Here is a 21,778-nt window from a genome sequence, read left to right as displayed (position 1 = left end):
TTTATGATTTTCCAATTACACGTCTTCAATTTTAATCATACATGTAACACCCCCCTCCCTACTTTTCTTTTCAGTTCCGTGGGCCCTTCAAAGCACGTGGGAGAAAGTCGTGCACGGCTCTATGTTACATGTGGTCAGAAAACCTAGCAATGATTTCAGCTAAGTAAACGTACTAAATCTGGATAATCATCCGATATGCTGTTTAGAAAAGACGTGCCATGGCGGCGATTGGAGGGCATGTCGTTTGGCATGTACTCTGCCGAAGAGATACGGTGAGTTTGTTAGCTTCGGCTTCGTGCTAAAGTTTACGTCCAAAACGTGACGTAAACAAGACATTTTTGAGGTTTCGCCCTTTCAATATGTCACTAATCTATTTTAAAGTTTGATTGCCACTACTTTGTTATTATTTTTTTGTAGGAAGAAACTTTCGCTTGTCCTTTGACCTTCACGTTTAAACTGTGCAATTAAATTGATCTAGCCAAATCAGTAAATACACCAGCAGCCAGGCATATGTTGTTGTGAGTAAATTGGTCATTTTTGGTCTCGTCTAGGAAGTTGAGTGTAAAAACGATCACCAACACGAGGTTGCTTGATGGAGTCGGGAATGTGCTCCCAAATGGCCTGTATGACTTGGCCCTGGGACCAGCAGACAACAAGGAGGTAAAATATGTTTGAGGCTCTCTTTCACTATTTACACCAAAGAAGCAATGTCTTCCTGTTAATGTTTAAGTCAGACAATGTTGTGGGTATGACCAACAACAATGAGAATTGCATTTGAAATATTGTGACTCCTCCTCCTGTACTTTTGCGCTATTATACTGACTGTCTGCTGTATGCACAATTGCACCATTTCCACCAAGTTGCCGATCTCTTTGTATGTCTTGACATGAGAAGAAATTCACAATAAAGCAGTCTTTGAGATTGTGTTGTTTTCTTCCATCAGGTATGCTCAACTTGCCACCAGGACTTCAACAACTGTCCAGGACACCTGGGACACGTAGAGCTACCACTTCCTGTGTACAACCCTTTATTTTTCGATGTAAGAATCATGCACACACAACTTGCCAAATGCACCTTTACTTTATACTGGATTAACACTGTCACTGCTGGGAATTATCCTATAAAGTCTCAATAAAATGTATCCTTCTCAGGGCTTGCAAAATCACTAGACCGACATACCGGGACTACATCTAAAAATGTGGCTTCCAGCACACCGTGGTAGCAAACTACACATCTTATACAAAGGTCATACAAAGAAAGTTAATGCTGACACTAAGTCCATCAACAGCCATTTGTGAGAGAGGATTTTCCTGCATGATCTGTGTGAAAACGGTATACTGCACAAGTCTCCAGGCTGAAACACAGAATGACCTTATGCACATCTCCATAAATGGGGAATCAGTCGTATCATTTTGTCCTGGGACAGAAATTTATTTCTGCATGTTGAGCACAAAGGCCACAAGACATATTGTACACAAACTAGGAAAAACAGTGAGCAGAGAAGAGACTGGCACAAGAGGAAATGTCTGAAGAAGATGAGACAGCTGCCATTTTCTAATTTGCAAGAATATTGTTTTTTTGTTCTGTGTTAATAAAAGCTCCAATATTAATTAGGCTTAATGTGTTAGCACTACAACATTAAAAACCCAAAAATGGGCCAGTTCGTTTCATTTCGGCCTACCAAAACTTGAAGCGTGCCCGTCCGAAGTACTAGGGATTCTGAAATTTTCCGAGCCCTGCTTCTTTCTATTTTCCACTCATGTTTTTGCTGTGGTTTTGCTCATTTTCAGAAACTCTACCTGTTGATCCGTGGTTCATGTTTGACGTGCCAAATGTTAACATGTCCACGGGCAGCCGTCCACCTGCTATTGAACCAACTCAAGTTATTGGACCATGGAGCCATGCAGCAAGTTTACCAGATAGAGGAATTTCTCAACCAGGTGAGCTTTAAGCTTAATATTTGTAACATACAGCAACATATTTAATTTCACCCTCATGAATCACAATCAATTGCATTAATTCTACATATACTGTATATTTCTGGTAAACATCTAACAGACAAAACTAAACAACATAATTGAAATATTTTTTTGAATATGAATGTGACTTCAACATTTTTAGACTATTCTTTAAAAAATGTAATAAAGGTCTATATTGGTTGTTTAGAGTGTTTTTGTTATTCTGGTTACGCTAGTTTATAGAGAAGAACGGCAAAGTCACTGGTGACGATATTGCAGCAGCGTTGAAAGAGTTCACCGATTCAGTCGTAACTGAAAGCTCAGGAAAGATCAACCAGGTCAGTAAACACGTTCACTCTATGGACATAATATGTTTCGATATTATTTTGGATGGGTGGATGAACATTTAAACTATGTTGTGATAAATGTATATTCACATGAATAACACTGTAACCAATTTGGCAGTTTCTGTTTTTTATATATGCCATTTTCTTCCCTAGATAAAACACATTGTTGGAAGAAAAAACACTTTGATAACTGATTTCTGGAAAAATCACATGAAATCTCGGAAATGTCCCCACTGCAGGTAATAACTATACCAAAGATTTACCTTAACTAACTTCAGTATTGGACAACTATAATAAGAGCAGCATTTGATCATTTTTATATTAATCATGTGTGACTTTTCTGTTAAGCGGTGAATGGAGATGTTTATCCTACCAATTCAAAAGAATGATTCTTTTCGCGGGTCACTATGTAGGGATTTGTTTTGCATTACTTTCGTAATCTAATTGTCGTTTACGTAACTTAATGACTAAAACGAAAGACAACTGTGTGCAAACAGGAGCAAGCGCTTCGCCGTCCGAAGCGAGCACAACAGCAAGCTGATCGTCACAATGCCCGCTGGCACGCAAAGCATTCTCAAATGTGATGGTGAGTTTTTTTTCCCCTCATTTTCTTGTAATTCTTAGGTCGCTTTCAAACTATCTCCTACTTTCTAAGCCATACTTGGTTTGCTTTTAATGGCTGCTTCTCACCCCAAATCAGTTGCTATTTGATGACATGAACCTAGATACCAATATTTTGATTGGACCTTTCAGTAGTGGACATGACGGGTGGAGACAAAGCCTACATGACTGCCAGCACAGCTAGAGAACACGTCAACATGCTGTGGAAGAAAGAAGGTAAGGCAACAGAATGTGGGGGTGAATTTTAAATTCAATGTGAGATTGAATTGTTTTACCAAACTATTCTCATTTCTTTCCAGGTTTCTTCCTGAAGTGTCTGTTTTATGGGGTTAGGAACAACTCTGCGTCAAACGGAGCGGAAGAAGGTTTCTCTCCGGATCTCTTCTTCCTGGAGTTGATGGTGGTCCCGCCATGCAGGTACAACACAGCCCCTTTGATGACAAGCTGAGTGTGGTTTTGCTTGAAGATGTGGGTCTTTCCTACTCCTTCGAGGTACCGTCCAACTAATCGACTGGGTGACCAGATGTTTACCAACGGTCAGACGGTCAACATGCAAGCAGTGATGAAGGACAGTGCAGTTGTAAGAAAACTGCTTTCTCTCATGGCTGTTGAGAAAGGTACTCCGGAGGCTGAGGTAAGTAAGATTTTGTCTTTGCGTTGAAATAATCCAATTCTTTTGAAAGAAATGTTCTTTCTCTTATTTGATCAGTCTCAGGATACTGAAGAGAAAGACAGGTCTTTTCTCTCAGAGATTCCTGGAAAGACATTAACAGATAAACTCTACAACGTGTGGATTCGCCTTCAGACACACATCAACATTGTCTTTGACAGTGACATGGACAAAATGATGTCTCAAAAGTACCCAGGAATCAAACAGGTACATCCTGCAAACAACTACCAAGTCTTAATACAAACTGTCTAAAATCTGTCACTTAAAATAAATGTCCAAAGCTCCAATTTGAGGAATAGTAACATTTAAAATTGTCTAAATAAGATTTTTTATTTTATTTAGCTGTTTTACAGTATTCTTTTTGTTTACTTTGCAATCTTTTCCCATAACCCTAACAGAAGATTGGGGTGACTGCATCCTCGTTTTATTTTTTCCCACTTCACCTTCCAGATGATTGACAGTCCTGGTTTTCCTTTGTAGATTCTGGAGAAAAAGGATGGATTGTTCCGTAAACACATGATGGGCAAAAGAGTTGATTTTGCAGCTCGATCTGTCATCTGTCCAGACATGTACATTGGAACCAATGAGATAGGACTTCCCATGGTATGCTTGAGTCGATATTTGCGAATCCATCTTTGGTGGAAATTAGTCATAAGTGACCAGTTGTCCTCGTTTCTCCACAATTATAATTTGTCCTGTTTGTGCAGGTGTTTGCCACAAAACTAACCTACCCGCAGCCTGTCACGCCTTGGAATGTGAAGGAGCTTCGCCAGGCCGTCCTGAATGGCCCAAACGTCCATCCCGGTGCGACGATGGTGATGAGTGAGGACGGCAGGAGAACTCTCTTGTCACCGAGCAGCTTTACACAAAGAGAAGCGGTTGCCAAGCAGCTGTTGACGCCCTGTCCGGGTCCACACAAGATGCCAATGAAAATAGTGAGTCAATACGAAGGAATTGCAACGGTTGCACTTGTTGTTGTTGGACAATCCGCCACATGAATATGACTTGACCCTAAAACGAATCATCTGTCTTGTCTCAAGGTGAACCGTCATATTAAGAACGGAGATGTTCTGTTGTTGAACCGACAGCCAACCTTGCACCGACCGTCAATACAGGCTCACCGTGCACGCATTTTGCCTGGAGAGAAGGTCTGGACGTCGATTGAACAGTTTCAATCACTCGTAGCCTTAGGATTCATATTCATTGTCCTATAAGATCGCTTCGCTTGTTCTGTATGACAGGTTCTGAGGCTCCACTACGCCAACTGCAAAGCTTACAATGCAGATTTTGATGGCGATGAGATGAATGCTCACTTCCCACAGACCGAGCTCGGTCGAGCTGAGGCCTACACGTTAGTCAGCACCGACCAACAGTATCTTTTGCCAAAGGTAGATTCAACATGCATACAGCACACCTAAGTAAAAACAAACTAAGCAAACCATTTTGCTCTAATGTAATTGCCTTGTGTGGAAAAATGTAGATCCCTTTTTTCCCCCATATTCATCCCACTTGAATGTTTCGGATGGTTAACCTTGTAACGCTTCAAAACATTTAAGTGTCATAAATAGTAAAAGAAGGGGAAGGGCGCCAAATAGGTTTTTATACTTCTCACTAGTTTGTTTTTTGTTTCATCAGGATGGGACACCTTTGGCTGGTCTGATTCAGGATCACATGGTTTCAGGTGCACGCATGACAATTCGAGGCAGTTTCTTCACCAGAGATCAGTACACCGAACTTGTGTACAGAGGACTGACTGACAAACAAGGGCGAGTTAAACTTCTCCGACCCGCAATACTCAAGCCACAGAAACTCTGGACAGGAAAGCAGGTATGTAGTGTCATACCCGTGATGGTTGACTTTGTATTATGGATTTCATCAAGATTACAAGCATCCTGAAATTAAAAGATTAAAAAACTGGTTGTCTTAAATTTTACGGCGAGTAGATTTAACCAATTACTTCTCCCCTTCATAGGTGGTGTCCACACTCCTCCTCAATGTTATTCCAAAAAAGGCCGTACCGTTAAATCTGGTTGGAAAATCAAAAATCCCCAGCAAAGCATGGATCCAAATTCCCCCACGAGCGACTCCTGGATATGACCCTGACACCATGTGTGACTCGCAGGTGCACAAACACGTACACATTTTTGTTGGTCTCAGAAGTGTAAACATGGTATCAAGTTGTTAAATGAGATTTGACAATTTACTGTTCTATATTTCTTAGGTGCTGATCCGTCAGGGTGAGTTGTTAGTGGGGGTTCTGGACAAAGCTCACTACGGCTCCTCTGCGTACGGTCTGGTCCATTGTTGCTACGAACTTTACGGAGGGGAGACCAGCGGCAATCTGCTCAGCTGTCTGGCCAGACTCTTTACTGCTTACCTGCAGTTATATAGAGGATTCACTCTAGGTAAATTAGATTGTGTTTCCTCTTCCCACAGGCATACCACCATATTTGAACATACGTATTTACCGCCAATGTGTTTTTCTATTAGGTGTTGAGGACATTCTGGTGAAACCAGGTGCCAATAAAAAGAGGAAAAGGATTATCAAAGAATCTCTGAAAATTGGCACAAGAGTGAGTTCAAGCAGCCACACCTTGTCGTTTGCTTCGTATCTACGTACTGTCATCAGGGTTAGGGTTAGTCATCAACTGTCCTCAAACTGCAAACCGAGAATGCGCGTTGTAAAATAACGCAGCCTTGTCAAATTCAGTGTATCCTCCTCGGTGGATGCTACTGGCCAAAATGGCTGCAACAGTGAAGGTGTAGTTCGTTGAGCCCCATTGTGCTTCACCCTGGCCTCTGGGCATAATCATGTACTACACACAAAGAATAAATTCGCCAACTGGAACCTTATCGTAGCCGAAGCTGATGTGTTTTCAAGGGTGGTAACAACAACGGTCTTTCTCATAGAGGGGCTTTAATTTTGACTTGGGTAACATTTTCTTTTTTTCCTCTCCATTCCTCAGGCCCTCCAGGCAGCATTCAACTTTCACAGTGGTAACATTTTGTTTTCTCCATTCCTCAGGCCCTCCAGACAGCATTCAACCTTCCCCCCGACGTGGATGAAGCAGAGGCTAAGAGCCGATGGCAGGATGCTCATCTCAATCCGGACCAGCGAGATTTTAGCATGGCTGACCACAAATTCAAAGAAGTGGCCAACCAAGTCAACAATGACATTAACAAGGTGGTGTTTAAAGTTTTGCGTTTGCAATCACTGTGTAATACAGTTCGTGTTGTCACACTGACTTTGTTAGCATCGCCACGGTTACGGGTATGCAACAACTATTGCAGCCGTGTCAAATTCAGTAGCACCCGCCTCTGTGAGTGCTACTGGCCAAAATGGCTGCTACATCGTACGTGTAGCTCATGGGCCCTATTGAGCTCCAACCATGGCCTGTGGGGATAAATACGTGCTGCACACAAAATTACTTGTGACGTTGCAAATGACATCTTCAGGCTCAGGGTCCCATAATTCCATTGAGTCTATCTTGTGTCTTTTGTAGGTGTGTATGCCAATTGGCCTTCACACCTCCTTCCCAGACAACAACCTCCAACTGATGGTCCAGTCAGGTGCCAAGGGTTCCACCGTCAACACCATGCAGGTACATTTCCCCACTCTCCGCCTTTCGGTGAAATTGTCATTTATAGACTTCCACTGTCTTAATATTCATCTTACTTTGGTTGACTCTTGTTTCAGATCTCGTGTCTACTAGGTCAGATTGAATTAGAGGGTCGTAGGCCTCCACTGATGCCCTCTGGGAAATCGCTACCTTGTTTCCAACCATATGACCCAGCGCCCGTTGCTGGAGGTTTTGTTACTGGGAGGTTCCTCACAGGCATCAAACCACAGGTTTGTCTTCAAGCTCCTATTTTTACGAAAGATTGGTCAAAGCTTAATTTCATTGTTTCTACCATCAGGAATTTTTCTTCCATTGCATGGCAGGCAGAGAAGGACTGGTGGATACTGCTGTAAAAACATCTAGATCAGGATACTTGCAGAGGTCAATCAATCATTGAGTGGCAGAAATGGTGGAAAAAGATTCCACCCACTTCTTATTTGATCTCATCTTCCTTTTTTCTTCCGTAGGTGTATTATAAAGCATCTGGAGGGTTTGGTGGTACAGTATGATCTGACAGTGAGGGACAGTGATGGATCTGTAGTCCAGTTCTTGTATGGTGAAGATGGGCTTGATATCCCTAAGACGAAGTTCCTGCAGCCGAGGCAGTTTCCCTTCATTGAGGACAACTTTGAGGTAAACCTTGTGAAATGTTGTTGCAAGTATCCCATAGTCAAAGAAAACGTTTCTGCGAGAACTGGGTGAGCATTAAAAAAAAAAATGGCAGCCTTGTCAAATTCAGTGCATCCTCCTCAGTGTGTGCCACTGGCCAAAATGGCTGCCACAGTGAACGTGTAGTAGATTGGCCCCACTGTGTTCTGATATGGCCATTGGGGATAAATTATACTACACACAGTCTTTGTAGCTAAAAATAAATGCTCATGCCAGTTTTTGAGGGGTTTCTAATGTTTGAAAGCTTTTTGCATAAATGACTTTTCTGATCATTTTTTTTCACTATGCTGAATAACGTCATTTGGATCAAGCCATTACTTTGAAACTCTTGTATAATTTAAAGATAATAACCATTTTGTTGTCGCTGTAGGTAATCAGAAAGTCGCAGGGCTTGGACGGGGTGTTAGCACGAGTGGACCCTCAAGGTGCCAATAAACATTTTTCAGCCATACAACGCTGGAAATCAAAAAGAGGGTTGGCTTGTCCTCGCAAAGGTACATCATTTATGCCACATTTCAAATGTTACTTGTGCTTAGTCACCACCACTATTGACCACAGTCATCTAATTTTCTTTTCATCTGTTATAGGAGCATTTCTATTGTTTTCCCAAAAGAAGCTGGCGAAACTGAAGCAGACCGATGCCGGAGTAAATGTGTGCGGGAGGGATGCGGCTGTTCTAAAAGTATTCCTGGCATTCCCTCGTGTGTGTGTGTGTGTGTGTGTGTGTCCCGTCCCCCCAGTCCATGTTAAGGCCGTAAATGTACAGTGATCCCTCGCCACTTTGCGCTTCATCTATTGGCCTCGGGCTTGCGGCTATGCTCACCCCGCGGACCAACGTCAGCCAGCACGGCGAGAGCAGAGCGAAGCCGTGACACGTTCACTGTCGTTTTTTTTGTGACTTTGTGAGGTTTATTGAATCCCGAAAGAATGTTTCTAAAAGTCAGTTTAACTTTAACGCTTAAAAATACAAGAATGTCTTTAAAAATACAATAAAATTAAAAAAAATAAAATTAGGAAAGTCTTGTGCGGATATCGTAAAGAAATATCATCGCAGATTTTCACCCATCGCGGCGGGAGATCTTCGAACCAATTATCAGCAATAAACGAGGGATCACTGTAATCATATTAACACCTTTTCATTGGCACTGTTTTCTTTCTCCAGCTGATAGAACAGTGGCGTGCTCTAGGTGAAGATGGGCAATCAAAATACAAAAAAAAGTCCTCCCGCTGCCCTGACCCCAGCCTGGCCATGTTTAGGCCTGATATAAGCTTTGGATCTGTTTCTGAAAGCTTTCACGACATCACCGAGAAATACTTGCAAAATCGAGACACGATGAGTCCACAGGGCTTGGATACCGACAGGTAATTAATAGTGAGCAGTCTTTTGATATTTGTAGGATAAAATTATTTGTGTAGTTAATTCATATTCCATTTTTAGGCTTTTGCAGAGGTCTCTTGTCTTGGTCTCAGTGCCCTTTTTTATTTTGTTTCCAGACTTCGACCACTGTTGCATTACAAGTGGCAGCGGTCACTATGTGATCCAGGGGAAGCGGTGGGTCTGCTGGCAGCTCAGTCCATTGGCGAACCCTCCACCCAAATGACCCTCAACACCTTCCACTTTGCTGGCAGAGGAGAGATGAATGTCACACTGGGAATACCTCGGTAATATCAAATGTCATGACTTGCAATTGCAGTCAATGTCTGCGCTTGAGGAAATGTTGGTAATGGTTGGTTTTGTGTGGTGTGTGTGTGTGACAGACTGAGAGAGATCCTGATGGTGGCCAGCTCCAACATCAAGACACCTATGATGAGTGTTCCGGTGTTGAACAGCAAGAAGGCCTTAAAGGGAGCTCAGAAACTCCGCAGACAACTTACAAGGGTCTGCTTGGCCGAGGTAGGAATGGATGATCTTGTTTGGTTGTTGGAGACCTGAAATCCTTCTTTTTACTTTTCACTAATCGATCATGTTAATGGTTTATCCTGTCCCCCTTTGTTCTCATTTCTTTTGTTGGCTGTGCGTGAGAGCAGGTACTGCAGAAAATCGATGTGGTCGAGACAGTACGTATGGAGAGCCTCCCTCGGTCGAGGATGCAGACTTATAAAATCACTTTCAACTTTCTTCATCCTGAGCATTATGCTGAAGACAAACAGCTCTCACCCCACAAGATCCTCCACTACATGGAAACTAGGTGAACCATTAACAACATTTAAGACGGTGCTGATTCAAACCGCCTAACTCTGTTCCTGACACTTTCCTCAGATTTTTTTACCTCTTGCTTCAAGCCATTGACAAACGTACTGCCAAGCTGGCCTCCATTGCTGTGGGGACCCAGAAGGCCACCCTCAGAGACAAAGACATTGATGGTGATGAATTGGCTGAGCCACCAGGGGTACAGATTGACAAACATATTGCTCATATTTTTCTCTTTTTTTTTTTTTAACTTCTTGCTGTTATCTGTTCTCCATCTTACCATATTTCTGTTGTCAGGGGGATGATGGGGAGGACGTGGCGGAGAGAGAAATAGTTGATGACCAAGCGAATGAAGGTGACGCTGACGCATCAGATGCCAAGAGGAAAGACAAGCAAGAAGAGGAAGTAAGAGGACGAATGCACACGTACTGTATATTAGAGTATTTTAAGATATTTCTGTGGTGAAATAAAAAATTTTCCTTCCATATATCCCCAACATTTTCTTTACAATATGTTGTATATGCCCCCAGTACTCTAAATATGGCGTTCTGAATAATATTGCAAAATACGTAATAAACACTTATTTTTTTCCCTATTTGTCAATCCAAACTTAGCATTGTCTTTGTAAAATTGGCATTTTAGTACAACTTGGTGTCGTATTGTGTTCTTATTGAATTGAATTCCTCAATAGTCATGTAAAACCGTCAAGAGATCATTTGCCACTTAAAACCTGCACTGAACCTGCAATCAGCTCGACTCTTTGTCTTTAGGTCGATTATGACAGCGCGGAGGAAAATGAGGATAAGGATGATGTGGAGGAGGAAGAGGAGGCGCAGGAGGAAGAGGAGACGCAAAAGGAAGCACAAGAGGAAGCGGAGGGTGGTGCCAAACAATCCAAAATGGAGTCGACAGCCGCGAAAAAGACTCAAGCGGAAAGTGGAGGAGTAGAAGAGTCTGCCGATCAGATGAGGGTGAACTTTGTCCTGAATTCCAACCCAGCAATAGAGGGCTACTGCTATGACCTCAAGCATGAACTGTGGTGTGAAGTAAGTTTTTATCAAGTGAAGATAGTCTTGTCTTTTCTGCACGCTCTAAACTGATATTGGAGGCTCTTCCATTCATTAACTGGAGGCCTATTTTCAAATATGAGTGCATCAAAGTTGCAGTAGTACTAATGAACCCATCATGTCATTAGACCTTACAATGTTCCATATCACCTTTTGTTGACAGTTGGAAGTGGCTTTCCCAGTGAGCAAAGTGTACCTTGACATGACGTCAGTCGTGTCAAAACTAGCCCAAAACGCCATCATGGTGGAAACCAAGGGCCTGACCCGATGCTTGCTGAATGAGACCACAACCAAGACTGGAGAAAAACTGATGGTTCTTAACACTGAGGGCATCAACATGCACAAAATCTTCGAGCACAGCGATGTATGTGGACAATGAATTCCGAAAGAGAAAAACAGACAATTCTTTTCAGCAATCATCCTTGTGAAGAGGAATTCAAATTGCTAAGATCTCATTGCCTTCTTATGGTGACAATCTTTGTGACTGTATCGTCCTCCAGATCCTGGATGTCAACAGGCTCTATTCCAACGAGGTCCATGCCATGGCACAAACCTACGGGATCGAAGTAGCTTTCAAAGTCATAGAGAAAGAAATCAAAGATGTCTTTGCAGTTTATGGTATGCGTATGCACTCACTAGAAGACCCCCTCGAAGTTCACAACCACTCAGCTCACTATTATTTCTATCTTCCTCCAGGTATCCAGGTGGACCCCAGACATTTGTCACTCGTGGCAGACTACATGTGTTTTGAGGGGGTCTATAAACCACTGAACCGCCATGCCTTTAAGTCCAACCCCTCCCCACTGCAGCAGATGACTTTTGAGACCAGCTACAAATTCCTCAAACAGGCTACCATGCTGGGTAAGAGGACATGCGGTGCAGTACATAGTTAGGGTGCCTTCACGTTAGCAAAAATGTACATTGTATGATTCCAAATATACTCTTGACACAGTTCAGCTGTGGTTGGGAGGTGTTCCAGCGCAATAGAAAAATGCCGAAATTCAACACCGTGTGACATGTCTGCAGTTACGAAAATGTTGTCAGATTATTGCTCAAGATGTCCTCGCAAAATCCTCTGCCAGCCATACATGTTCACAATTCATGCTTTGCGTATCGATGCACATTACCAAGAAAGAACAGCAACACGCCGAATGTGTTTTGTTTTTTTTCACCTCCAGGCGCAAGTGATCAACTCGTATCGCCATCAGCCTGCCTGGTGGTGGGGAAGGTTGTCAAAGGAGGAACAGGACTTTTTGAGCTCAAACAACCGCTGCAGTAGAGGGGACTGATTTGGACACTTATTGTAGGCATTTTGGAGTCATGACTTTCCTTGGACAGTGACAATAATCTCGCACACCTATCATGGAGTGGACGAGACATGGGTATCATCACTGTCTTTGGATGAAAGTAAATGGATCTGGATAAATATATTTATAAAAATGTTTTATTAGTCCAAATTACTAGATGAGTTTGTACAGCATAGTTTCTACTCAAGATTGTGTTCTGAAAGATACTGTATGTTTTGTCTGAAATATATGCTACTTTTTTTGAAATGTGGGGCTAAATTGGGAAAGTTGGCAAGGATTTAAAAATATAAATTAGAATTGTTTAAATATAGACAAAAGTGCCCCTAAAAATTCCCACGTGGACTGCACGACTAAGCCTCATTAAAAAAGTCCAACAATGAATTTAAATCGTAACTATCCAGGATCTCCAAGAGCGACGACACTTTTGCTTTCACATTCTGTCCTTTGAATTTGAACTTATCAATGAAGAGGTCCGTGATCATGCCTACAGGGAGAAAGGAAAAACATCAGTGCACAAGAATGAAGAGTAACAATAATGTTGACTATGAATGCGAAAGTATCACCGTAAAGCCTTTCCAGGTGCGCCGGCTGCCTCTTGTACTCCTCCAGCAGAATGTCTGACTGGTCCAGGATGCTGCGGTATTCTGAGATCAGGAAGTCAGCATTGCCCTCGTGAAGCTGCAGCTCCTGAACATCAAACCGGGTGAAAAATACAATTTAGCATTATTTATCTCCGATACTGACTTCTGATTGGGGCTCAAGTGGGCAAACTTTGGAGTGTCATGTTCAGGACCTTCTAAATCCATACATTTTTCCTAGAAGAAATACACTTGCGAAAAACGGGTTTTTGTTCCAACCATGGACTTTGCTCGGACATACTTTCAGTGCATCAATGAGCTGAACTTTTCTTGCCAACACCAGCTGGTACTCCAGTTTAGGGTGAATCATCTTGAGCGTGTGGCTCACAGAATCGGCGTTGATATCTGCGGAGGTAAACCAGCGGTTCCAATCTTTTACAAGTGCTTAACCATGCAGTACCTGACTGCCGAAGAATAATTCTCCCGCAGCAGCCCACCGTAGGAAATGTTCAAGTTGATTTTGCGTTTGGTGGCCTCTTTGGAGAGGACATCGCTCAGGATGGAGATGGTGGAGATGTTATCTGACTTGAAGTGACCCTCTCCTTTGCTGGGGCGGGGAAAAAAACACCAGTGCAACATCATTGGAATACTTAGCTACTGCTAACATGCTACCTTGCAAACAAGTTGTGATGTCAATTGGAATCAAGAAAAAAATGCTCAAAATGCCAGTTGCTTTTTATGAGTGGCCATTAATAACCCACGAGTGCATTTGAAGTCATGCATTTCAAAATATCTCTGTTTGTGTTAGTGCACTGTTGCTGACCTGTAGGTGGCGTGCAACTGCGTGCCAAGGAAGGTGTTAAGGAAGTAGAAGGTGATGCTCTCTCCCGCCGGTGTCTTCTCTGGTACCTCCGGTAGACAGAAGACCACCCAGGAGTGGATTTCTGCAAAACTGAACTGCCCCACCAGACTCAGCCTGTTCATTGGCCTGAGCCCCCAACGCAGAACAAATTAGATCATAAGGTTAGGTCATATCGATTTAATAATAAAAAGGTGTAGGGTGGAAAGTCACCTGTCCTGGTCGATGCTGTGTGTGCGCTGGTGAAGCGAAAGAGGTTTGATGCGATATTGGCGAACCTGACACGTCTTGGGCTGCAGTCTGTGGGTGACGTAAGCCTGCAAGGTGCCGTATTGCCCTTCGATGGACCTCACCTACAACACAAATAAACGTGACGTGTGATGGATGGTTTGCCCAGAGCGCAAAAGTAGCCAGGACCGCCTCTAGCTATATGTTTCTGTGAACAATGAACCACAATAATACGCTACTTACCTTGAGCTCCAATCTGGTGGTGTTGGCTTGACATCGGTAAGTGGCCAGCAGGAAGTTGCCATTAGGATGCTGGAAAGAGACAGAGAGGATTTCAAAATGGGAGTCACTAGTCAGTCAACAAGAAAACCAATTTTTCATGCATAAGGTTCACCTCAGAGTCGCACTCGCTGAAGCTGACCACCGCTGAGTTGTTGTCCACGTCCAGCAGGTCGATGGGGACATCGCTCTACAAGAGACGGAGACAAGTCGGACTGCCAGATATTTTGAATGGTATTTTAAATGGTATTTTATGCTGGATGATTTATTTGTATCCATCAATTGTCCTGCTAAAAACATTTTAGTTTTATGCACAAATGGAGAAGTGATAATAGAAAATGAACATTAATTTTGTGGAATTTGAAGGAAAAATTGCATTTTAAAATATACAGTCCGTATCACATTCTTCCCATATTACATTGTACTATACAAAAACATACTGCAATTAAGTCAAAGTACCATTGTAATGGTTTTCAGAAAACAAAAGCCCAACATGTCCCCTTTAAAGCTTTACCAAGTCAGCAAGTACCTGGAGCAGCAGGTTGTCAATGGCTGTCTGGACCTCCAGCGTGAGGCTGTAGCTGGCATCGTCCTGGCACAGCGTAAACTTGTCGTTGATGCTGAAGGTGGGCACCACAGAGACAGCTGTCTTGGACAATGACGTCTGTTGGTACTGCTCGCGGCCCACTTGAACTTTGACCTGGAGCTGCTCCAGCTCCGCCCTACGGTGAAAGAATGCCTCGCGTTTCCACGTGTTGCTCTGGAGACCAAAGTTGTCAGCGGCGGCGGTTACCTGAGGGCTTCCACTTTGGCCTGAACCTCTTTACTTATCCTAACCTCGTCTCCCGCACCCAATTCAACCTTTTGAGGCTCCGTGGTCAATCCTGTCACCCAACCTGGAAAAACGCAAGACAGCCCCAAAAGGCATTGAGATTCGTCTGCTTGGATGCACTTGATTGATAGGCTAGAAGGGAAAACGTTAAAAGCATGATTCAAAATAATGCTTTGATGAAAAGAATGCCTTTCTCAGTTACATTTTGAGTATTTTAAGAGCTTGTGAAGGTTAGGGATCGTGCAAACTCAATGTTAAATGGAGTGCGTAAGCAATGTCACCTGTATAGGTGGCAGTTAGGATCTCATCATAGGACTCCTTTCCCACACAGCCTCCCTGAATGGAGGTCACGCTTTCTGACAAAGCCTGTGCCAGGCAAAGGAGGAAAATTACAAGTCGGTTTCATGAGACTGACTGATCAAGTCTACATTTAAAGACCGCTCACATGTTCAAAGCGTTGCGTGGGCTCGTTGGTGCTGTCAAAGCCGTAGACGGCAACCATCCCGTCATCACGTCCCACCAGGAGGTCCCTCACGCCGTCACCAGTGATGTCGTAGGTGTCGAGGCAGAGAATTCCTATCGCAGTGCATTTTATTGGGTACAACCGCACATGCCACCTGTTACCTAAACAGCACAGTACGGTACCTCCTTTCTTTTTGTCGTTGTCAATCTCCCATTTGGTTGTCGCTGAACCCTCGCCGATGTGAACTGAGCCAATTTTGCCATCCGTTGTTCCATAGAGAATGGCATCTCCTGAGAGGGGAATGAAATTCATGCGATTCACATGACAGCATAAGGATCTTGTCATCAAAACAAAAGGGGACTGAGTTGCCTCCATCTTTGTTGTAGCATTCTAGCACAGATGGCTGTCCGGGCACTTCCACCTCGTAGGCCAGCTCAGATCCCTGATGCATTTAAAGAAAAAAGGCAAAGTTTAATTGACCTAAATCCTGTTGGACAATCAGGAGTAGAAATAACCTTGTCTACCTGCAGCACCCTGAGAACACGATCTTGACACGCCAGCACAGGGATGGTACGAGCCAGGTTCTCTGAAGACAAACAGATGATGTCGTTGATCTTGTCTCCTGACAGGAAGTAGTCCTGGTCCTTGCAGTCACAGTAATGGTTGTAGATGTAGCTGGCGCACAGAAAAAGGTCAGCGCCAGACACCTGCCTGCGTAGGACAAAGGACAAGGTGGGTGGACCAGGTATTTTCAGTGTCGATTTTCGATAAAACTTTCTGAATAAGGATTGTAAGTGAGCGTGAGTAACTGTTATATTAATTTCAGCTACAAACTACAATCACAAATGCAGTTTATTTTACGGGGGGGGGGGGGGGCTGCATAAATTAATCCATGGTAGGACCGATCAAATGTTCTCATATGCGTGTCCCATGAGTCAGCCATATTCTAGATACTTGATGGAGTTGCTGCCTACATGGCATTGATGCTCTCGGTAAGATTGGCGTCAAAAGTGAGGAACTGTTTCCCCTTCTTGGTGAATCCTCGCACTTGAGAGCCTGAGCAGACAAAGATCTTCTCTTGCGGGGTTCCCACCGCTCCGCCAAGGTCCATTCGGCATATTTTCTGCCCCGGGAGTGTTTTGAAGACAGGCTGTGAAACATAGGCCACAAATTAGCCACAAAATATGGACAAAATACACCAGCGAAGTTGACTCACTACTGCGTCGCATTTCTTCATCCCAAAACATGTCAGTACGCCGTCTTGGTCAGCAACAGCCACCTGCAACAATGACAAAAAAAACACATCAGTTTAAAGCTTATTGCATTGAGATTCACACAAATTGCTCGGTATGGATAGGTATCAATTGAGGAAACCTTCTGAGTGGCTTTTTTTCCAAGTGCTGGCAGCAGCCTCATGGTTTTTTGGGCTGTTACGCCAACCTGCAAATTGTAGGAACCAACCAGTGTCACATAGAATAGTTTAACGTTCTTAAATATCCACATAATACTAATAAAGCAGATAGAAAGATGATTTACCTGGATATAGTCAACTCGATTTAAATTAATTTCCATCTTTATTTGGAAAATGTGGATAACAACGGATCACGTTAAAATAATAAATAAAGGAGGATAATAACGACGCACGCCGTCAAACTAGATGCTTATCCGGCCACAAAAGTGGCAACCCGTCGTTCCATTCGCCAGTCACTTGTCGCAGCTAACCGGTGAGGTCAGAAGAGATGAGGATTATCCACTCAGGAGGATAAACTCGACATGTTTACGTTGGCTAGCAAGCTAGTTTAGCATCCGCGATCTGTTCACACGAGAAGACAACGAGTAGCATTTAAAGTAAAATGAGGACGATACTAAGTTGTGAATGGAAACACGAACGGCATTCAAGTCGAAACCGAGACGAGGCATTACGATTAAACCAGCTACCATGGCAACGTCGCACCCCCAATAACCTATACAATCATTGGCCGCGAGTGTTGGCTCGTGAGTGAACGATTCGTTCAAAAGAACGTATCTTTTCAGGTTGCCCCGTGAGGATATGTTCCCCCCCTTATTTTGAGAACGGTGAGTCCTAGACTCCAACTGTTTTTTTCCCTGTCTTCCTGGGGGGGGTTAGGGTTAGGGTTAGGGTTAGGTTTAGGGTTAGAGTTAGGCTTAGGGTTAACCCTAGCTCTAACCCTAACCCTAGCTCTAACCCTAACCCTAACCCTAGGGCTAGAGCCCTAACCCTAGCTCTAACCCTAACCCTCTAACCCTAACCCTACTTTGAAACCCTAAACCCTAACCTTAACTCTAACCCTTACCCACCTTTGAAATCCTAACCCTAACCGTAACCCTAAACCCTAACCCTAACCCTAACCCTAACTCTAACTCTAACCCTAAAGTCTCACCCTAAACCCAACCCTACTTTGAAACCCTAACCTTAACTCTAACCCTTACCCACCTTTGAAACCCTAACCCTAAACCCTAACCCTAACCCTAACCCTAACTCTAACCCTAAACCTAACTCTAACCCTAGCTCTAACCCTAGGGCTAGAGCCCTAACCCTAGCTCTAACCCTAACCCTCTAACCCTAACCCTACTTTGAAACCCTAAACCCTAACCTTAACTCTAACCCTTACCCACCTTTGAAACCCTAACCGTAACCCTAAACCCTAACCCTAACTCTAACTCTAACCCTAAAGTCTCACCCTAAACCCAACCCTACTTTGAAACCCTAACCTTAACTCTAACCCTTACCCACCTTTGAAACCCTAACCCTAACCCTAACCCTAACCCTAACCCTAACCCTAACCCTAACCCTTACCCACCTTTGAAATCCTAACCCTAACCGTAACCCTAAACCCTAACCCTAACCCTAACTCTAACTCTAACCCTAAAGTCTCACCCTAAACCCAACCCTACTTTGAAACCCTAACCTTAACTCTAACCCTTACCCACCTTTGAAACCCTAACCCTAAACCCTAACCCTAACCCTAACCCTAACTCTAACTCTAACCCTAAACCTAACTCTAACCCTAGCTCTAACCCTAGGGCTAGAGCCCTAACCCTAGCTCTAACCCTAATCCTCTAACCCTAACCCTACTTTGAAACCCTAAACCCTAACCTTAACTCTAACCCTTACCCACCTTTGAAACCCTAACCGTAACCCTAAACCCTAACCCTAACCCTAACTCTAACTCTAACCCTAAAGTCTCACCCTAAACCCAACCCTACTTTGAAACCCTAACCGTAACCCTAAACCCTAACCCTAACTCTAACCCTAAACCTAACTCTAACCCTAGCTCTAACCCTAACCCTACTTTGAAACCCTAAACCCTAACCTTAACTCTAACCCTTACCCACCTTTGAAACCCTAACCCTAACCGTAACCCTAAACCCTAACCCTAACCCTAACCCTAATCCTAACCCTAACCCTAACTCTAACCCTAAACCTAACTCTAACCCTAGCTCTAACCCTAACCCTCTAACCCTAACCCTACTTTGAAACCCTAAACCCTAACCTTAACTCTAACCCTTACCCACCTTTGAAACCCTAACCGTAACCCTAAACCCTAACCCTAACCTTTAACCCAAACCCTAAAGTCTCACCCTAAACCCAACCCTACTTTGAAACCCTAAGCCTAAACCCTAATTCTAACGCAAACCCTAACTCCACTTTGAAACCCTAACCCTACTTCGAAACCCTAAACCTACTTTGAAACCCTAATTCACCCGGCCCCCATTTGTTTGCTCCGCCAACTTGGGGGCGGGGCCACCTCATGTATTTACACATAAATACTTGCATTTGTTTGCCTATAAAGCGAGGGTTTCAACTCGAAAAGCACATTCTGGTATATGCTCACATATACCTGGGATCGAACCAGGGTCTTACCGAGCAAAAGCGCGTGTCACTAACCAGTCGGTTATTTCGATCTGGCAGACCTTGGCCGTCTGCACTGTCTGGGGGTGGGGTTAGGGTTAGGTTTAGGGTTAGAGTTAGGCTTAGGGTTAACCCTAGCTCTAACCCTAACCCTAACCCTAGCTCTAACCCTAACCCTAACCCTAGGGCTAGAGCCCTAACCCTAGCTCTAACCCTAACCCTCTAACCCTAACCCTACTTTGAAACCCTAAACCCTAACCTTAACTCTAACCCTTACCCACCTTTGAAATCCTAACCCTAACCGTAACCCTAAACCCTAACCCTAACCCTAACTCTAACTCTAACCCTAAAGTCTCACCCTAAACCCAACCCTACTTTGAAACCCTAACCTTAACTCTAACCCTTACCCACCTTTGAAACCCTAACCCTAAACCCTAACCCTAACTCTAACCCTAAACCTAACTCTAACCCTAGCTCTAACCCTAGGGCTAGAGCCCTAACCCTAGCTCTAACCCTAACCCTAACCCTAACCCTAACCCTAACCCTAACCCTAACCTAGGGCTAGAGCCCTAACCCTAGCTCTAACCCTAACCCTCTAACCCTAACCCTACTTTGAAACCCTAAACCCTAACCTTAACTCTAACCCTTACCCACCTTTGAAACCCTAACCGTAACCCTAAACCCTAACCCTAACTCTAACTCTAACCCTAAAGTCTCACCCTAAACCCAACCCTACTTTGAAACCCTAACCGTAACCCTAAACCCTAACCCTAACTCTAACCCTAAACCTAACTCTAACCCTAGCTCTAACCCTAACCCTACTTTGAAACCCTAAACCCTAACCTTAACTCTAACCCTTACCCACCTTTGAAACCCTAACCGTAACCCTAAACCCTAACCCTAACCCTAACCCTAATCCTAACCCTAACCCTAACTCTAACCCTAAACCTAACTCTAACCCTAGCTCTAACCCTAACCCTCTAACCCTAACCCTACTTTGAAACCCTAAACCCTAACCTTAACTCTAACCCTTACCCACCTTTGAAACCCTAACCGTAACCCTAAACCCTAACCCTAACCTTTAACCCAAACCCTAAAGTCTCACCCTAAACCCAACCCTACTTTGAAACCCTAAGCCTAAACCCTAATTCTAACCCAAACCCTAACTCCACTTTGAAACCCTAACCCTACTTCGAAACCCTAAACCTACTTTGAAACCCTAATTCACCCGGCCCCCATTTGTTTGCTCCGCCAACTTGGGGGCGGGGCCACCTCATGTATTTACACATAAATACTTGCATTTGTTTGCCTATAAAGCGAGGGTTTCAACTCGAAAAGCACATTCTGGTATATGCTCACATATACCTGGGATCGAACCAGGGTCTTACCGAGCAAAAGCGCGTGTCACTAACCAGTCGGTTATTTCGATCTGGCAGACCTTGGCCGTCTGCACTGTCTGGGGGGGGGTTAGGGTTAGGTTTAGGGTTAGAGTTAGGCTTAGGGTTAACCCTAGCTCTAACCCTAACCCTAACCCTAGCTCTAACCCTAACCCTAACCCTAGGGCTAGAGCCCTAACCCTAGCTCTAACCCTAACCCTCTAACCCTAACCCTACTTTGAAACCCTAAACCCTAACCTTAACTCTAACCCTTACCCACCTTTGAAATCCTAACCCTAACCGTAACCCTAAACCCTAACCCTAACTCTAACTCTAACCCTAAAGTCTCACCCTAAACCCAACCCTACTTTGAAACCCTAACCTTAACTCTAACCCTTACCCACCTTTGAAACCCTAACCCTAAACCCTAACCCTAACCCTAACTCTAACCCTAAACCTAACTCTAACCCTAGCTCTAACCCTAGGGCTAGAGCCCTAACCCTAGCTCTAACCCTAACCCTCTAACCCTAACCCTACTTTGAAACCCTAAACCCTAACCTTAACTCTAACCCTTACCCACCTTTGAAACCCTAACCGTAACCCTAAACCCTAACCCTAACCCTAACTCTAACTCTAACCCTAAAGTCTCACCCTAAACCCAACCCTACTTTGAAACCCTAACCTTAACTCTAACCCTTACCCACCTTTGAAACCCTAACCCTAACCCTAACCCTAACCCTAACCCTAACCCCTAACCCTAACCCTAACCCTAACCCTTACCCACCTTTGAAATCCTAACCCTAACCGTAACCCTAAACCCTAACCCTAACCCTAACTCT

General features: G+C 43.8%; 2 protein-coding genes and 3 non-coding genes across 5 annotated transcripts; 4 read left to right on the top strand and 1 right to left on the bottom strand.

Moving 5' to 3' along the window:
* Positions 1-68: 68 nt before the first annotated feature.
* polr1a (RNA polymerase I subunit A) lies at positions 69-12,675 on the top strand. The gene is made up of 37 exons (XM_037260531.1): positions 69-272; positions 552-660; positions 944-1,039; positions 1,791-1,940; positions 2,195-2,296; positions 2,459-2,544; positions 2,803-2,891; positions 3,059-3,142; positions 3,226-3,343; positions 3,419-3,560; positions 3,636-3,803; positions 4,077-4,199; positions 4,304-4,531; positions 4,637-4,744; positions 4,838-4,984; positions 5,232-5,423; positions 5,569-5,718; positions 5,818-6,001; positions 6,087-6,169; positions 6,622-6,780; positions 7,100-7,198; positions 7,294-7,446; positions 7,515-7,597; positions 7,684-7,849; positions 8,256-8,379; positions 8,473-8,567; positions 9,048-9,247; positions 9,380-9,547; positions 9,644-9,779; positions 9,914-10,074; positions 10,146-10,275; positions 10,374-10,481; positions 10,847-11,122; positions 11,307-11,507; positions 11,644-11,761; positions 11,840-12,004; positions 12,322-12,675. Exons 1-37 carry the CDS (start codon positions 196-198, stop codon positions 12,420-12,422), a joined length of 5,079 nt encoding a protein of 1,692 aa, XP_037116426.1. The 5' UTR covers positions 69-195; the 3' UTR covers positions 12,423-12,675.
* Positions 6,287-6,424, top strand: LOC119129766. Its single transcript, XR_005099306.1, has one exon. It is a non-coding gene; the product is annotated as a small nucleolar RNA SNORA5 (small nucleolar RNA).
* LOC119129764 lies at positions 6,883-7,021 on the top strand. The gene has a single exon (XR_005099304.1). It is a non-coding gene; the product is annotated as a small nucleolar RNA SNORA5 (small nucleolar RNA).
* On the top strand, positions 7,936-8,071 carry LOC119129765. Its single transcript, XR_005099305.1, has one exon. It is a non-coding gene; the product is annotated as a small nucleolar RNA SNORA5 (small nucleolar RNA).
* Positions 12,676-12,772: 97 nt separating the features above from the next.
* On the bottom strand, positions 12,773-17,687 carry bbs7 (Bardet-Biedl syndrome 7). Its single transcript, XM_037260532.1, has 19 exons — positions 17,226-17,687; positions 17,064-17,129; positions 16,906-16,968; positions 16,664-16,839; positions 16,214-16,400; positions 16,059-16,131; positions 15,872-15,979; positions 15,672-15,802; positions 15,508-15,592; positions 15,188-15,290; positions 14,924-15,116; positions 14,510-14,584; positions 14,359-14,427; positions 14,101-14,240; positions 13,852-14,016; positions 13,526-13,635; positions 13,330-13,433; positions 13,014-13,137; positions 12,773-12,934 (listed from the first exon to the last, which is right to left on the bottom strand). Exons 1-19 carry the CDS (start codon positions 17,259-17,261, stop codon positions 12,801-12,803), a joined length of 2,142 nt encoding a protein of 713 aa, XP_037116427.1. The 5' UTR covers positions 17,262-17,687; the 3' UTR covers positions 12,773-12,800.
* Between the last annotated feature and the right edge of the window lie 4,091 nt (positions 17,688-21,778).

Source organism: Syngnathus acus, chromosome 10 (genome assembly GCF_901709675.1).
Source record: "Syngnathus acus chromosome 10, fSynAcu1.2, whole genome shotgun sequence".
In the NCBI taxonomy this organism is placed as follows: Eukaryota; Metazoa; Chordata; class Actinopteri; order Syngnathiformes; family Syngnathidae; genus Syngnathus; species Syngnathus acus.
The sequence above is the reverse complement of the archived record's forward strand: the minus strand, read 5'-3'. Positions and strand labels throughout refer to the sequence as shown.

Bases quoted from the DNA above. Each gene is read 5' to 3' on its own strand.
- polr1a (XM_037260531.1), top strand. From the start codon at position 196: ATGCTGTTTAGAAAAGACGTGCCATGGCGGCGATTGGAGGGCATGTCG. The intron at 4,985-5,231 runs GTAGATTCAACA...TTGTTTCATCAG, and splicing joins AACAGTATCTTTTGCCAAAG to GATGGGACACCTTTGGCTGG. The intron at 6,002-6,086 runs GTAAATTAGATT...TTTTTCTATTAG, and splicing joins ATATAGAGGATTCACTCTAG to GTGTTGAGGACATTCTGGTG.
- bbs7 (XM_037260532.1), bottom strand. From the start codon at position 17,261: ATGGAAATTAATTTAAATCGAGTTGACTATATCCAG. The intron at 16,132-16,213 runs GTAGACAAGGTT...TAAATGCATCAG, and splicing joins GTGTTCTCAGGGTGCTGCAG to GGATCTGAGCTGGCCTACGA. The intron at 14,585-14,923 runs GTACTTGCTGAC...CGTCTCTTGTAG, and splicing joins TTGACAACCTGCTGCTCCAG to AGCGATGTCCCCATCGACCT.